General features: G+C 40.2%; 1 protein-coding gene across 1 annotated transcript in view; it reads left to right on the top strand.

The window, feature by feature from the left end:
- Nucleotides 1-16623: 16623 nt before the first annotated feature.
- LOC149287782 (dystrobrevin alpha-like) overlaps nt 16624-18664 on the top strand; it is a gene marked incomplete at its 3' end in the record, with an annotated part of 113883 nt that continues 111842 nt past the window's right edge. The window contains exon 1 of the mRNA XM_089492378.1: nt 16624-16690. Coding sequence (XP_089348504.1) covers nt 16624-16690 — 67 coding nt within the window. The remainder of the gene's footprint in view (nt 16691-18664) is intronic.

Here is an 18664-nt window from a genome sequence, read left to right as displayed (position 1 = left end):
AATTTCTGTCCTGCTAGATCTGCCCCAGTCCATTGTAAGTGCTATTACTGTGAAATGGAGGAATCTAAGAGTAACAACAAGCTAGTCAAAAGGCAGTAGACCACAGACACTCAGACGGGGCCCCTGAGTTCTGAAACGTGTAGCGTTTAAAAATGGCCTGTCACTACAGAGTTCCAAACTGTCTCTGCATCTCAAGCACTGTGCGCTGGGAGCTTCATGAAATGGGTTTCCGTGGCTGAACAGCTGCACACAAGCTAAGAGTACTATGTCCAATGCCAAACATCGTCTGAGGCAGGGCCATAGGAAGGGTGAGGCAAAAGAGGCACTCTCCTCAGGCGCAGCTGTGAGGGGGCGCACAGTTGTGCGATCAGCAGCTGCAGGACTGGTTGGGGAGATCACAATTCCCCTCTAACCGGCCCAACATTATGGAGCGCGAGGTCTGTCACTTCAGACCTCGGCTTTCGTGCTCCCTAATCACAACGTGCCGGCAATTGATGCCGAGTGCCGGGATATGACATCATGCTCTGCATCTATAGCCGGCGCATAGTGATAAGGGAGCACCAAAGCAGAGGCCTGGAGTGACAGACCTCGAGCTACAAAAATTTAATGGAAGGTGGAGGATGGAAGATGTGAAAGGTAAGAAATGGGGAGAAAGGAGTGTAAGGGCAGTGTATGTGTGCATTTGTAAGCTCGTGTGTGTAAGAGCAGTGTAGGTATTTGTGTGTTTGTAAGCTGGTATGTGTATGTGCATATGTGTGTGTAAGGGCAGTATATGTGAATATGCGTGTTTATGGCCAGGTGTGTGTGCTAGCACCCAGCTTCCTGGGAGTTCAGTGCAGAACCATTTTTTCTTTTTCACGAATTATACTCATTACTTAAGGGTGTGATTTGGAGTGAAGTGTTAGCTTGACAAAGGCCCTGTGTGGCCGAAATATTGCTTTTGTTTGCTCTCTCTTAATAAAGTATCCTAAAGATTGGAAGCTGTTTGGAGTGCTGGGATTCCTTTTCTTTGTGTGTGTGTGTGTGTGTGTGTGTGTGAAGGCAGTGTGTATAAAAACTGTGTATGTGTATATGCGTGTTAATGGGCAGGTGTGTGTGCTTATGGGCAGGTATGTGTAAAGGCAGTGTGGATGGGCAGTGGTATGTAAGAGCAGTGTATGTGTATATGCGTGTTTATGGGTAGGTGTATGTAAAGGCAGCGTGTAAGGGCAGTGTATGTGTGTTTATGGGCAGGTGTGTGTAAAGGCAGTGTATGTATATATGTGTGTGTTTGAGCAGGCGCATGTAAGGGCAGTGTATGCGTGTTTATGGACAGGTGTGTGGGCAGGCGCGTGTAATGGGGGGGAGTGTATATGTAGGTGTGTGTTTATGGACAGGGGTGTGTAAGGGCAGTGTATGTGTATATGTGAGTTTATGGGCAGGTGTGGGTAAAAGCAGTGTGTAACGCCAGTGTAAATAAAATAGCCTCTGTAAAAAAATGTAAAAAAACGCTGTGAGGGGCACAGTTTTCCATTCTTGCCTCAGATGCAAAAGGAGCTAGCTACAGCTCTGGTCTGAGGCAGTGTAAAGCACACCAACACTGGTAGAGGATGTATAATGGTCTGGGGCTGTTTTTCAGGTTTTGGGCTAGGCCCCTGATTTTCAGAGAAGAGTATTGTCAATGCTACAGCATACAAAGACATTTTAGACAATTGTATGCTGCCAACTTTGTGGCACCAGTTTGGGAATGGTCATTTCCTGTTTCAGCATGACTCTGCCCCAGTGCACAAAACGGGCTTAGTAAAGATGTTGTGTGACAAGTTGGTTGTAGAGGAACTCGAGCGGCCCGCGCAGAGCCCTGAGCCTCACACCCTTGGGATGAACTGGAACAGAGATTGCAGGCCAAGCCTTCTCGACCAACATCAGTGCCTGAACTCACAAATAATCACTTGGCTTCATGTGCACACATTTCCACAGACATGCTCCAAAAAATTGTGGAAAGTCCCCCTATTGGAATAGCTGCTTCTAAATGCGAAGGGTGGGCCGGCTCCATATTAAGCCCATGGTTTAGGAATGGGATGTCTGACAAGCTCCTGTAGGTCAGGTGTCCACATATTGTTGGTCATGCAGTATACTTTTAAGGGTGTCTAGGTCAGCAGTGTGTCTCTGTTTTGAGGGAGAGGCTGTGTTATGTAAATACACACACACACACACACACACACACACACACACACATCTGCAGCTTAACAATTAGCATACATTTCAATGCGTTCCCGGGTGCTAAACACACTATTAAAAGATCTTGATTACGGCTTGCCCAGTGACCCAAAACGTCAATTGTTTATTATATTTATGGAATACATTGATTTTTGAAGTTTGAAAAAGTCCAGACTCTGTGTGTGTGTGTGTGTGTGTGTGTGTGTGTGTATGTATAATATATTTTATATATATAATATATTTTATATATATATATATATATATATATAATATATCTTGTATTGGATATAGCTGTCGAGCTATAACAACTATGCTCGCTAAAGCCAATGATAGAACAGGTGCACTTTGAGCTAATTTTGCTACAGGAACAGATATAAATACTTGTCTCTTAGGCACCAGCAGAGGATTTACTAACCTTTTTAGGTATATGTCCAATCCATGTCAAGTGTTATATTTCACTACTTGCCAGAGGTGACTAGATTTTGATTCAAGGAATATTTTCAGAAGTGGTCTGCTAAAGAAAACATTTATCAGAACTCATCCGCTTACACCTATAAAATATATGCCTAGGGCCTCAATAAGAGCTTAGCATCTGTGGTGTATGTGTTAAGAATATATATCATAGATCCGTGGCACTATTTGAAAACACAGCTTAAGGAAGGAAGGATTGGTTAATAGAAATACAGGGTGATTTTACTGTTGCACAGATATCTTTATCTCAGTTGCACATCCATAAACCCTAAGTGAGCCAGAGTCCAGACAAAAAAATCACACTCTGAAACCCAGTCCCACTGACCTACTTCCCTATCTATGGTGTTTTATGGTCTGCTTGGCACATCTAGGTTGTTGTGTCAGAGAACTTGCTTGACTTAAGTTATAACAATAACAACATTTCTAAGAGGAATTTGTTGCAGAACTTGGAGTGTTAAAGGGACACTCCAGCCACCCTTTGCACATTAAAGCATATTATAGCTGAGAGGTCCCTTTATTTCTGTGGTGTCCCCCTTGCAAATGCATGGGGGGGGATTCTGTAGAATACATCTCCTTGCACAGGGTATACTTACCGACAGTTTGTTCCTGCGCTGGTTCTGCATACGTTGTGGGCAAGGGCCTGTTCAGACCCCTGTTCACATGTGTAGAAAGACCACAGAGCTGGTGGATAGCCACAGGTCCTGTCCTGAACACAGCCATGCCAACTTTGGTCCCACTCCCTCCAATGCAGGTGTTCTGATTTTGGACACCTGAGATGTTGGGGGTAGGTATCCTGCAATGTAAATCCATGCAGTAGACACAAGTTTAAAAATTAAACAGGAAGTGAAATACAGCGCTAGCAAAACAGCAAGAAAAGCTCCAAACCAAATACTCAAGGTGGTCTCCCTTGAACACACCCAAAAACAATAAAGTGAAAAAAGAAACTTAGAGTAGGTGAGCTCAGGGCCGGCCCAAGGCAAAATGCCGCCTGGTGCAAATTATCTACCCTTACCACCCCCCCCCCCCCCGGTACTTACCTTTCAGAAGTCCTGCGGCGAGTCTCCCTGTTCGGTCTCGGTGCCGGCTTGTAATGCTGAGCGCCGGAAATGAGGTAATCTTCTGGCACTCAGCATTACAAGCCGGCACCGAGACCGCTTTTTTTTTTTTCGCTTTAAAAAAAAAAAAAAGGGCTTGGGGCGGCAAAGTGCCGCCTGGAGCAGTTGCCCCACTCGGCTCCATTGTCGGGCCGGCCCTGGGTGAGCTCACCTACTCTAAGTTTCTTTTTTCACAAGTTTAAAAATGATTTACTTATTTGTGTTTTTCAGGCAGATATTCCTTCTATTTATCAGAGCATAAAACGTTTGGTTTATAGGATAAAAATGATCAGGATAGACTAAGAGATCTCAATATGTATAGGGTGGAGAAAAGAAGAGCATTGATAAGAAGTCTTGGTGGCTCTAGTGCAAGTCTGATGGGTGCAACACACAGAATTCAGGATCAGCTACAGATGAGAAAACTATCCAGTCTCTACATACGTCTCCTGTCCTACCTGCCAGAGAAGGTATAATGTCTTCAGTTGGTGCTATTTCTTCTACCTACTGTTTTTTTTGCTACTAGTGTCTTAGTTTGTAAACCAGCTCTTTTACATAAGTATATACTGAGCAGTAGTAGGTTATATAAGCCAATGACCCACCAACCCATATAAAAGAAAAGAAAAAAAACTGGATTTTAATATCCCAGTGTTCCCATTCAGTACTGGTAAGTTAAGTACAAATCCTACCCCTGACCACTCAAGATGTCTTGTTGCGGGCACTTGAAGTGTCTAGGGGTGTGATGAGATGGAGTGGGACAGATGTGTTTGTAGTTTGCTCTGATCCCAGACGCATGCTAAGCTTGCCTTTTTTTCATCAAGTGAAAGTAGAAAAGAGAGTGTATGTGCATGTAGGATAAAAGTGGTCGGCATAGACTAAGGGATCTTACATATGATGCTATCGTAGTTCTTTGGTTAACAAATACCACTTAGCATTAAAACGTGTGCTGAGAATGTTGGAAGATGACGTGTTTCTGGTGTGATGAAGTAATAAAATCACAGTGTAATCCACTCTCCATCTGTCTCTGTCCCTGCATCCTGACCCAAGACTGATCTGCTGCCAGGCTACATGCAGCTTCAGAGAGAAATGTGGCCAGTAGTAAATAGAATTACCGGCAGGGGTATTGCGGCTGTCACTATGTGGTATGCTGTGTGTGCGCGTCCATGCTATAAATACTCTTTTAGCGGATGCCACTATTTTTAACCTTTCAAATCTAAAGCTTTTGTAAACATTTACAGCCAAACCATAAATAAACTTGATGGTATTTTTGCCAATGCCAAATGCAGGGTTTTTGTTTTTTTTGTTATTTAGCAAGAACGCTTAAAACTCCATCCAATTTCCATGGTACTGATTTGTTAATTTCCTTTACACATGCAATCTTTTATATTTCACATTTACGCCATACATGTTAACTGCATCCCAGATTTATTTTCTTGCCCCACAATTATGGCTACATACCACAATTCCATTTATTCTCTGATCACGGAAATGCTAATATCTCATGTGTGAAAATACCAGGAATTTCAGATTAGTAAAAAAAAAAAAATCTAACTATTGCTTATTGTTGGTGCAGGAGCAAGCATTATGATGCAGGTTTCCAAGTGCCTGCTAAGAGAAGATTAGTCCTAACAAGCTTATTATTTATGTATTTCTTATTTTATTAGTCTTTGTATAATTAGTTATGAGGTGCAATCTTAACAAACCCGTAATCTTGACTGCTCTAGAGTCAGCAGGCCCTTATCGCTCAGCTACTGTCCTTTCGCTTCGGGGATGCCTTGCTTTCCAAGATTGGAAATTGAAATGTCCAGCAGAGCATGGGACAAACGCAATTTGCAACATCATTGATTATGATTTGTTATTGGAAGGGACGCGTTCCAAGGTTTAGAACTAAAGGAATATTGGCGACATGGCTGTTTCCCGCAAATAGTTTTATTTAATGGCAGACAGTAATTCCAATCTGTTTGAAAATGAATTAGCATGCTGAGCCAGATTGCTGCTTCATTCATTTTTTGAAACAGCAGCGCAAGATCTGATGCAGCTTATAAGGTCTATATCCAACACCGCAGACCTTTCTGTACAAAGGTAATAAGAAATCTGGTGGCTATGATGCAACTTGTTTCTTTGAGTCGTTTAAATGTAAAGAATGTTTATAGTGAGATTTTTTTAAAGCTCGTTTAAGTTGCAATAACTCTGTCCATTGTCCTGATGAGCATATGTAGAATATAGGTTTATATAGTTGATGATGCATCTTCAGGATTACACACTTTATAGGATTATAAAGTAAACGTGTTAATTTCCATCATCATTGGAGATCATAATTATTTCAGGCTACATACATTGAAACCAACAACCCCTGGTATATGTAGCACACAAGCACACAGTATTTTGATTATAGTTCTGACACATCCGCTGTATGAATGGGTGAAATCCTGTCCAGGACAAGACTTCAAGTTGTAGACGCGTTGCAAATGGTCCCAGTGGTAACGGGTTCAGGCTTTATAATGTAAGTGCCTCGAACCAAAGCCAACTATTCGCTCCCTAGAAACCAATGGAATGTTTCTGGAGAATGTATCCTTTATAGCACTATTACTGGAACAATTGTCAGAAACATTCCATTGGTTTCTAGGCAATCTATGCTAGAATTTGTCTAGTTTTCATATTGCCCTAAGATGCCAAGAACGTATGCTGAGGGCTTCGTGGCATATCTCTTCCTAATTCTCCTAATTGCGCTTTAAGTGCAGGCTTTTTGACATCCGATAGCACTACAGATTCTAATTTTTTAGGAAGGTGCTGTCTCTTAATACCCTATGGAGAACTCAAACAATAATACGCATCAGTGCAATTACACTAGTGAAAGACTGCATAGATCAGCACACAGACTGTAAAAATATCTGCAGCTTAAAGTGTGATTAGATAGCATTTAAAGAGAAACTGGTAAAGGAAAAGCCTGTTTTAACATTCACATACTAGCAACGTAAAGGCTATATTTTTCTCTTTTCCCTGTATTGAAACAACGTAACATTGTAACACTGCCACCTTAGTCACTGAACAGCTTAACACTGCCACAACCGGCCCTTTGTATACAATTTAGGACTGGCCCCTCAAAGTACGCCACTGCTGCCGGTACACTTCCACAAAAGAGCAGCGCTTCCGCCTTCCGGTCACACCCTGTTCCCCCCTGATTGGCGTAACGGGGAGAGAATGTCCCCGTGGCCCCACCTTTTGGCAGAAGTGCATTGAGTGGCCAGTAGTACAGATAGGTTTGTGGAGAAAAAGATGTGCAGAAATGCTTATTGTTTTTCAAAAAATCTATATGGGAAGAACCCCCGGGACCCATAAAAGGCCCGGCTCTGGGTGGGGGCGTCCACGCGGGTGGCTTTTTATGCAGCCCCCTGTAAAGTGTTGGCCTAGGCCAAGGTATAGCCCTGTGTTTCTCTCATTGTCTGGTTTCTCTAAAATGAATAGCTTAGGGGCATAACACACAAGTTTTACATGAACAGTTATATGAACTTCTTTCAGGCATAAATACATAAATATTCAATATATATACTGCGTTTATGAGCTGATGCTCAGTGTTGTTTTTTTATGTAGTTGTTACACACAGTATAGTTTAGGCATTTGCTACTTGCTATTTATTTGGCTACCATGACATATACATAATTTGTGCAAGCAAGCAATTTTCATTATTTCAGATGTACTGTGCCTTTCTGATCCAAGAGGAAAATATAAGCAGGAATTTTATTCACCATAGCAGCTAGAAATAAAACAGAAGGAATTAAACATCCTGGCCATGCCTGCCAAATCAAGGCATTTTTAAGCTCCTAAATCAGCAGTATTGTAATGCTAGCTTAGCTGATTTTCCAAAGACAGTGCTTTATAGCTCCTCTAGTGATGCCCTGTGTCAAAGTGCATGGGTTTAGGTCTTACCATTCAAATAGCAACTGGCATATAGTTATTTATTCATTTCTTTGTGTTTGAGAGTCTGCACGATATGAATTTAAATATTCATAATTGGGTAAAATAAAAATATGTTGGTATTTTGTTAGAAGTAAATCCCCCCTGGTTGATACACTAGAAGTTTTGATTAATAATATATTGATGGGAACCTCATCTAATGGTGACTGACGTTAGTCACAGAGATCCTTTTATGTCAGACAGTGCTGTGGCTAATTGGTGGCACATATATTTTCCTCCTCCTTCTCCTGACCCGAGTGCATGAGTTGTTGTGGCCGGGGCCCTGTGTTTGTTCTAGAATGGGAGCAGAGACATATGGTCCTCAACTCCGTATAGGAGGTTTAGAAATACCTAAGCCTCTAGAGCTACAGGTAAAGCCTAGGACAACTTGGGGATGAAACCAGGCGAGATGAGGCCATGTGATCCATGGCTCTTAAAATATATGGTTGACTCCTAATATAAATCTGTGAGTAACAATGTTTTTTTCTAATTTATGTAATTAAACAGAATCCAAGGAGTGTAATACATTTGTTCACATTTGTGGGTATTACTGCAAATATCTAACGTTTGGATTCATCAGACCTGAAGAGATCGCCTCCCACCGCCTGTTCATTGTTTCCATCGTTTGAGAAGAACATTTTGGGGCTTTTGGCCCTAAGAAGCCGCATTAAGCTGCTCATGGTAGCAACCTCTGTGCCTAAAGTCTACACTAAAGGGCGGCAGGTGCTAAACTGTGCATCTCGTCGAGCCTAAAGGGACCACTGCAGGCTAATTACTAACTATATTCATACACCCGCCCCACATACTGTATATTTAACTACTCTGCAATATGTATAAAGCTACTTTATTTCATTTAGATACTCCTGTATGCCCTATCTATTGTGCTAATCATAGGACAGGAAAACCTCCTTGGTTTTATTCGCATGGAGAGAGGGCTCCGGTAGAAGCAGAGTCGGAAGCCAGCGCGTACAAACAGTGTACCTTTCACTGCAAAGGAGGAGAGGGGAAAATCCCTTTGTCATTCTTCATGCAGGAGCAGATGGATTCGGTATTGCTATGGCAACAGACCACATGATAAGGTTATTAAATTGTCATGCTCCGTGAAAGTATTTTTTTTTTTTTTTTTCTTGTTTTCGTTTCCTCCTTTTATTGGAGTTGAAGGTTACTTTGGACTTTGTACAACTTCAAAGATTTATGTTCTTTGTGTATGCATCAGAAGGGGAGCGTTAAAGCCCTGTGCGTGAAATTAAAATGCCAGGTAAGCGTCGCCGCATGGGACCGGTGCCACCTTCCGCTTCCTGCTATGGATTTATTTATTCAATTGGGGGTTAGTTGTCTGAATGTTTGATTTAATATTACACACTTAAGATGTTCATTGTCTTACAAATCAGGTGGTTACTGGTTAAGGGTAGTTGGCTTCACTCTTCCGTAATTATATGAATTCATACACTAACATATACTAAAAGTTTGGGGTCACTTAAAAAAAGTCGTTCTTTTTCAAAGAAAAGCTAATTTTGTTAAAATAACATAAAATGGATCATAAACACAGCGCAGACGTTGTTAATGGAATATCTTCATAGCCGTACGGAAGCCCTTTATTACTCCCATCGCTCCTTTGCCACACGTTGGGTTCTCTAATCCAAGTTTAAATTTAAAAGGCTAATTGATCATTAAAAAAAACACTTTCACAATTATGTTACAGCTACAGAGTTCCGTGTTTTCCATGAAAACAGCTAAGTGACCCCAAAGTTTTCAATAGTAATGTATAAATGTATATTTCTAGGGAAGAATCAGGCTAGTATTTTAACCCAGGACTTGTCAAAAAAAACAGAAACCACTGAAAATTGTTATGGCTGAGGGCTTTTCTGGTTCTTTAAAAAAAACCTTGTTGGCTCCATAATAAGGGCACCTGTATAAAATTACCAAACTTTATTATTTTTTTTTACATGTTTATTTCAAAAGTCAGGCACATTTCTACTTGCAGAAAAAAATTCTTACATGTCTGTAAATAATGACGGTGTTTGACCGATAATCTGGCCATTTGTTTTCCTTGTGTCCTGTGATGGGTTGTGGAAATGTATGGGGAAGTGGGGGAAGTTAAGAAATAAATTGATGGGAGTAACACCTCTCTTGAATCTATCGTTACTGGTACCACTGCCAGCCATTGCCAGTTATTCACGCTGCATAAATTTCCCACAAGATATGTTTTTATTGCTGTAAATCAAATATTATTAAATTAATATTAATTTGGATTAAAAAATATTGATTATATTTCTATATATATTATGAAATTAAAATCAGATTTTTTAAATTATTTGTATGTTTTGTGAGGTACGCCAGTTTATGCAGTGTTTTGTTTAAAAGTGAAATATTTCCGCAGGTAGTGCTGTTTAATCTTCCATTTTTTTTTTCTTTTATTTCTTTTATTTTTTTGAGACCATGATTGTGTGCAATTGCTGCAATTTCTTTCTTGGATGTAACAGGTGTCACATTTTGTAGGAACAATCTCTCCTATGGGATCTCTTCTACCACCAGAGTTTAGAGGATAAACTGAGGAAAACTGATTAACGGGGCAATTCCTGAATCATGTCAGGGGTTAATGTTCAGCAAATAATAATAGTCATTTTGAAGAACAGGAGCAGGTATTCATTACTTATGAAGCATTTTAAATACGAATGGTAGTACACAGGGTATTCTCATTTTAAAGCGTGTTTAATGTTTGAGCAGGAGAAAATGTAACAATGATAGGAGAAACAGTACTGATCTGTCTTTTCCCATTCTTGTGTTTTATTCACTCATTTTATACTGATAAGGTTAGTGGGCTTAGTAAATGTCACAGGGCTTTGGTCGCTGTCCAAGGCTTTTACTACACTGTTGGTTCGGCACCCTGGGACTAAGGTCAGCTGCTCCCGTTTATCCTTCTCCATAAATTTTGCAAATTCTCATTACAAGATTTCCCACAGTGCCAAATCCGGGAGATTTGTATAGGCTGCACGGCTTTAACTGTGTGTACATATAATCCTTGCATTCACAGCTTGTTTCTTGCACAGATTTCTAAACAGAAGTGTCCATAAATCTAAGTGGAACCTAAACATATCGGTTGGGAACAAGGTCCTATGCGGACACTTTTAATTATATTTTAAGAGGTAGGGTTTTACTTGGTATAAGATTTTGGATACGAGTTTATCATCTATCAGTATGGGTACCTTATACTGGCATAAGACATAAGATCCCCATGTACTGCAGATCATTATATCATGAATTATGTAATTAAAATCATTTTATTCTTTGTGTAACATGCCTGTCCTATAGTGTGTGGCCACTGGCCGGATACACACAGCCACACACTGGAAAATTGTATAAAAGTGCATGTGGTTACCAATAAACCATTTATCAACCGCTGGCCTTAAAGCTTATTTTAATCCGCTGTCCCTCCCTAAAAGTCTCTCTTGTGTATTAAACCACCCAAAATATGTAGTTCTCATCCCACACCTATGTCCTACACTAAGAAATAGCCTCAAACTAGGACACATTTTTGTGTATTCACTAGTGAGTTGAGGTGAGCTATAATTTCATCGCATTACTTTAGCTATGGATGATGAAGGCTTTATTTCTGGGACAGTGTTATCCCTGGATAATCTAAATTTAAGTAAATGCCACTGATTAACTATGTGGTATGGTAGGCTTTAGGTGTTTTAATGTTTTTAGGTGTTTTAGGTATCTTTAGGTGTTTTAATGGTTGTTTAGGAGAAATAAAATATGAAGACTGTTCTCTTTTCCATACCCACCAAAAGAGAGGTCTTATATGTGAATGGATGTTCATATCAATGCATACCTATAAACCTAATCTATAGGGAAAACAATTATATATTCGTATATATTACTATGGTAATCTTCCCATGAAGACTGCATCAAATACTAGTGCTCCACAAGAGGACATGGACCCTGGACACCATGGTCTGTGCCAATGCAAGCACCTAGCAGCTCTCTGATGCCAGTCTGGAGAACTCTTCTGATCTCCTGCCCCACAGCATCACAGCCCATCGGGAATGTCAACCTTTGGCATCACTATTGGCACACCTCATTGTTATCTAAATACTTTTCAAACCAGTCTTCGTACCTTGTATTTTTTATATATTACGTTTGTACCTTTTGTGTGTCGGACGAGCCGTGAATAGGGGGTCCTCTGCTCTACATCGACCTGAGTTTTGAAAAACTTTACTTTCGTGAGCCTGCAAATGCTCACCATTGACGGTGAAATTAAGGATGCACTTAAAATGGTGCGGTCTAGTGTTTATGCATAACTGTGTGACGGATGGCTTGGCAACAGTTGTTCCTGAAAAGCTTTCTGTGTTTAATGGAATCTATCCCATTACCGGTTGAGCACGGTTATAGTTCATAGAAATGCTCTTGTGTAAAAGAAGACTGTTCTACTCTATTGCATGCCAATGTTTATAACCTAAAAAAAGAAATGGCCATAAATGCTGCACCATTCTCTTTTGTGGATTTCCATATATTTCACAAAATATTTGAACTAGGGGACTGCCACAGAAAAATAATCTTGTCTGTTTGTTGTGTGATGTTAAAACGTGGTCAGATCCTTCACTGGGTAACCGCAATAGTGTGGTAAATAAATAGAAGAAAGGCGGTAGAGGCCAAACAGTGAAGGAATTTAAACATGTATAGTATAGGCATAAAACAATTCTGAATCTAAGGTAAGATCAATGACTGATTAAGGTCTGAGTTTTTACATGACATGAAACGGACAGACTAGATGGGTGGAGTGGATCTTATCTGCTGTTTAAGGCTGTTGAGCAAGTGCCTTGTTGTCTTTGACCTGGAGTCTCCAGTTAAAGTCCTGCTTCCCCGGTGCTCCGGGTGAGTTTCTTCTATGTCCGGGCAGGGGGGGGTGTATGACCGTGCCCACACCCACTTTTTCTCCTACTCCCTGCCCACTTAAGGGCTGTCTAGTGCTAGCCTAGCTGTCCTGGTCCAGTTGTGCCCCCTCCCTCTCCAAAAGAGGTGCTGCTGGGGGCAAAACAAGTTGTTCAGGGTCTGGTTATTTGCACATGGGAAGTGAAAGGGCAACATAGATGGGAGGTGGGTGAAACTAGACAAAGTTAATTGCACACCCAGAAATCAGAACGGTCAGATAAAAAGCTGCTATACCTAGAAAGCTTAGGGACAGATCAAGAGAGGCGAGATGGAACTCGGGCTACGAATACTTTTTTTTTTTTTCTGTGAAAATGGGGTTTCACCCTATTTCCACAAAACCTTAAATTGATAAATCCAATATCCCAAGGTAAATGAGTGGATTTTGGGTTTCTGTTTATTAATTCTTAATTACTGGGTTGTTCTTTTGAGCATCTTAGGGTTTAGTGGAGAGAGCTGAAAACATTGTGTGTGCTTCGCTGATTACATTTATGGGTTTTGTGTTGCTTTGATTGATATACAGTATTCAAAGCATAGCGTGCACATCTCTCTGAGCCTGTGAACATCACATTGACTTGCTAAAGATTCAAATAATTCATAAAATCATATTTGATTCCTACAAATTAAGTTTTTATCTTCCCAAGCTTGGGTGATGAGGATAAAACCAACATTATTTATAGAAAAAAATCTATAGTTGCACCTGTGGCATGATAACTAGTGGCTTGTGTAGCAGAGGCCAAGTCATTTATCATTTAAATGCTTTTTGGTTAGTGTATTCTTTCACATGCCATGCTATGGTTTCTGTTCTATTACAAAAGCAAATCACAAGCAGTGACCCTTGTGAATAATCTGGAAAACCTATTGATAACAAAGTCCCAAAGCAGAAAGGGGCATTCTAACGTTGAGAGTTTCCAAGAAGAGATGAAGAGTAAGCTTTTTTGCATGATTGTTGGGGCTTTAATAGATGCCATAATATTAACTATTATATATGTTTAAAAACCTTGAGCCACTTGTATCTCTAATGTAAGTAGGAGAAAGCGTGACCATTTCTGATCTACTTTGAAGAGTTTTTTTCTAGGTGTTTCCTTTCTTTATATGTGTATTTGGACACCACATATTGAGCATGGTGTGTGCCTAATATCACCTCATATTGAACTATGCATTATGCAGGGCCATCTTATGACAAGTATGGCCCTTTATAATGTGTTAAGGCCACGACTCTCTTGCCAGCCTCCTCTTTAGTGAATGAATCCTTCTGTTTCTAGGAGAATTAGGCCAGTACAGCTTTAGAAACACTGAGTTTGATGACAGATAACAGTCATTTGGCCCTTTGGCTAACCATTGTTCTGCCTGCTATAAGATCTCAAACCCAAACTGTTCGTTGGCAGCGTTTATGTTCAAGGTAGCCTTATGTCTGCCCAGTGGATGTTCAACCTGTCACCTCTTCTATGAGGATATTCCACGTATCCAGCACCCTGTCATTGAATAAATATTTATATCTGCCACTTGGCACAGGCCAAGTGGTTCCTGTTACTGAAACAAGACAGTTTATGAAATGTGTCAATGTTTAGTCACTTTGGTTTAACTTGTAGCTGCAATGTTACCTACAGAGAAGGTAGAAAGTATTTTTTTGACTCCTAAAAAAATGATTAAGCAAACATTACATTTATAACAAGTATAGTTTTCTTTATCGTTTTCTTAAAAGGAAGGCCAGCAGACAAGTCTAAGTGATGCATGACTTTAATGAATAAGCCCCCAATTCACAGCAGGGAAAGCCTGGTTTAGCTGCGCAGGCTTTCTCTTTGTGCTTGCAGCATGGACTGTGCATTCATATGTGTCTTCTTGTCAAGTGCTAGGGATTAGATTTAAGCCCTGCTCTGCCCTGAATCAGACTGGAAACACATTTCCTTCAGAACTTTCAGCCGTATTTGTAATTTTTGATTTGGATTGGGGTCTATTTAATTGTCAGATGTGGTTAAGAGGAGTCCATTGAGCTGTTAATGGACTACAACTTCCATGTGGTTTAGCTCACAACCCCACAACTTTAAGATCAGCAAATGGAAATGTACCACCAATGGAAATGTATTATTGTTTTTGTGTAGAACAGTCATTTCATGGACACCAGCAACAAGTCGTTTAGTAGTCTTTATCCCCTAAAGCTGTTTGTTTGTAATTTTTGGCGTTTGAGTTTAGGCCAAAACAAACTGCATAATGCTTGTTAATCCACTCAGGTTCAAACTAGTGTAGATCCCAGGTTGTAGTTCTAGTAACTGTGTTTTATAATTAAAAAATTTAAAAAACGGGACATCGCTGCCACAACTAAAATACCAAGCGGGACATGAAGAACCATGTACTTAAGATGCAACGCTGGTGTTAATGTTGTTTGGTCCATGGCCGTCATGTTTAATGCAACCTCTTGAAAGCTGAATGTGAGATTGTGAGCTGATAAACACCAATTCCTTGCCAGTGTGCGGAAATGACTTCTGGAAAGACCGTTGAAAGTAAATAGTATGACGTTATGTGCAGCGAATGTGTAACACTCGCCTTCTGGTTCTTGTGCCTTTAACAGTTATGTCTTCAATAGTTGAAACTTGCGTCTGCTACTTTAAAACGTGTTTTTAATGAAGTGTATACAGTTCATGGTTCTATAATGCTTCTTACCCCTCGCCATTCTTGTATTATCTGTCTTGAAATCAAGTGAATAGAAAAAATTCTAACTTCATTAGAAATCCAACCCAGTTCCATTCACATTGCTTAGTATGTCTTTGAAATGGGCTTCAACTTGAAAGTTAATAGTTTTACTAATAAGCTACAGTCAAATGGCTTTTCTTTCAGTTTGTTAAATTGGAATCACATTTCACTGGCAAAGGACGGTGGACATAGTGTCTCTGTGTACTTGACTCCTAATTAGATAAACATTCGCCTCTTATAACAGGATACCGTACAACAGTCGGCTAACATGCAAGAACACTCTTTAGTAGTGCAAACCGAGGCAAAGTCTGTTCTCCGTTAATAAACTCGGATACATTTTTGTTTTAATGAGATGCAGTGTTTTCCGTGTGTTTATGATGGTCTCAGACTCAAGGCCCCCCTTCAGTAGTGCAGGATTTCGGACAGTACTTGGAAGGCCAGGAACATCTGCCAGAAATCCCTTAACATTTGTTTCCACGTGTGATAGCCCTTTACTTGATACAGTGCCCTCCCCCCATTATAAATAGTAATGATCTAAGTGAGGGGGGAGGTCAGGACTCAAATGACAGCTTCGATATAATGATATCACACTGGGAGAAGATAGAATAGTGCTTTAGAGAGTACCAAAAGGAAGTAACGTAGAAGCTGATACAAGCGCATGAGGTCGGCCCACACCATGGGCTTTATAGCGTCCTCTTGTGTCTCTGAGAAACTGTTCCTTACAAGCATTTGGACGTGTCTCAGGTTAGCTGTTCACTGGGTTGCAGGCAGAGGTACTGTTAATCACATAATAACTATGATGATATTAATATAATTTCCAAGAAACATTTTGAATGTCTGTATGCTGTACAAGTAGTTACGCTCTAATGCAGCTTTTCAATAAATAAATAATAATTTTATTTATTTGTTTTGCCGTTGTCTTTTATTAGCCATTAGAATGTATCAACCGTATTTGCCTGATTCTGTTCCATTATTGCTGAAGTTTTATTTCAGCTATTATATGCCAATTGGAATGGCGCTAGTGTTTAGATAATAGCATAGTTTATCTTAATTTGCTACACTGGTTAGCCTGAAACAGAATATCAAGAATGCTACTATTTTGACTACACCAGGTTGCCAAGACTTTTAATAGCATAATAAATTTAGACTTGTGTAATTGTGACCTTTGTTATGCAAATGTGCCACTTCTTTTTTGCTAGAAATGAAAAGTGTGTTATGAGCTTAAATATCACGCGATAAATATCACTTAGTCTCCTAATCACGCCCCTGTTGATCTTATTCCTTTAGAATGATTGAGGACCGTGGGAAAAGAGGGAGTAACATGGCAGAAAGAAGGCAGCTGTTTGCAGAAATGCGTAAGTATTCTACATTTTGCAGCATTTTGCCTGATATGTTTGGTACCTAAAATCTTTGATTATAGGAACCCTTTATTAACCTCCAAAAAAATTGGAGAGATGGCACAAGGGGAGGGGGCTTCTTTCAACTGATCCTGGGTCCACAGGTTGCGGAACAGAATAATGCTCTCAAATATTTAATGGTTTTTGTTTTTGAACACTTTTTTCTGTAGCACTAACAAACATTTACACACATACACACTCACATTGTTAACACACATATACACTCTATGTAAAACACTTACACTAAACTCATTCCCTCACATCTCACACACTTTCCTTTCCTGGAGTTCTTCCTTATGGCTTCCACTGCGCTCCCACCTCTGCCATAAGATTGTTAGAAAATGTGTATCACTTTTTTGAGGTATTTTTTTTATTTTTAATGTTGTAGACCAGGGGTGTCCAAGTTTTTTCTGCAGTGGGCGACTTTATCAGAATTGTATACGTGCGCGGGCCGCACTCATTTTTCACTGTGAGAAAATATAGCCTTTAATAAGATATGCAGATTAAAATAAAGTAAATGACACAAAACCTTTACTTTTTCCTCTCACTGATTTCTGGGCCTAGAAAGTTTTTTGACTACAAATTCAGGATTCTGGATAATTAAAAATGAAATAGTTCTATTTATTCTAGGGATGCACCGGAATGAACTATTCGTATACCCTCTCGCAGCCTTCTGACACTCGGTTTGCCTAAGCCAATGGAAAATGATAATACTGTATTTGCTCGATTATAAGACGACCCCCCAAAATCTGAATATTAACTTAGGAAAGAAAGAAAAAGCCTGAATATAAGACGACCCTAAAGGAATAAAGTTTTACCAGTAAGACGCTTGGCTGGCCAGGGTTAACTTTATCTATCAAATGGAGGGTTTGGTGGCTATTTCCCGGGGCAAGGAATTTACCCACGATGTGACCTGGCTCCCCTGGGTGGCTTTTTTGTCCTCCCCCCGCCTCCTCGATATTTGCTATTGATCTTCCTTGTCTGAACTCCCTTTCATTGGTCTACGTGAGGCCTGTTGGCATCCCACTATGCCTGTACCTCCGTCATGCCGTCCCATGCCCTCTGGCCTCCCTCCTCCTTTGTTGTTTTCCTACAACTGGATGTGTATACGATGACTGTTTTGTGTCTGCATCCGCGAGTGCCTTTATTTGAGTTCTCTCGAGACAGTGTGCGCTCTGTTTTCCTTGTTTTCTTTGTTTATATTACTTTTGTTGCCTCTCTGTTGCTATATGTATCGCCTGCCCGTATTCGGCTTCAGGTTGTGTCTTGACACTACTTCTCGTATGGCTTTTACGGGCCCTGGTATGTCGTCTTTTGGTGATCCGGCTATTCTGCTGTCACTGTTTCAATTGTTATTGTGACTTCCTGGATCAAATGTATCTGATTTTCTTTTGATTTGTATCACGTTATGCATACTGTGCTTCTATGTTTTATATCTGCTGTTTTTGGATGTTATGCATATTCAATAAACGGAGATTTGGAAAAAAAAACAAAAAAACAAAGTTTTACCAGTAAATGTTAATTCATGTAAACTATTTTTTTAAATAAAAGCTATGATTGAGAAAAATATTTTTTTTGTTTTTATTTCCTTGTATTTTCCAACCTGTCCCCCAGTTACGCACATCTGCCCCCAGGCTTGCCACACCAATATGGCACTGTGGCCCATGATATGCCTTTTAACCCTCTATATGCCACTGTGCCCCCTGGGTATGCCTTTTGACCCCCTATGTGCCACTCTGCCTCCAGAAATGCCTTATACCCCTATATCCCATTCTGGCATTTAGGGGGTTAAAATGCATATTATGGGGCAGAGTGGCATATAGGGAGGTATATAAGGCATTCCAGGAGGCAGAGTGGCATTAAGGGAGTTAAAAGGCATTGTATAGAGCACTCTGCCTCCAGAAATGCCTTATACCCCTATATGCCACTCTG

The sequence above is a fragment of the Sceloporus occidentalis genome, unplaced genomic scaffold (genome assembly GCF_023333645.1).
Source record: "Sceloporus occidentalis isolate IW3139 unplaced genomic scaffold, rSceOcc1.0.p SCAF_56, whole genome shotgun sequence".
Classification (NCBI taxonomy): Eukaryota; Metazoa; Chordata; class Lepidosauria; order Squamata; family Phrynosomatidae; genus Sceloporus; species Sceloporus occidentalis.
The sequence above is the reverse complement of the archived record's forward strand: the minus strand, read 5'-3'. Positions and strand labels throughout refer to the sequence as shown.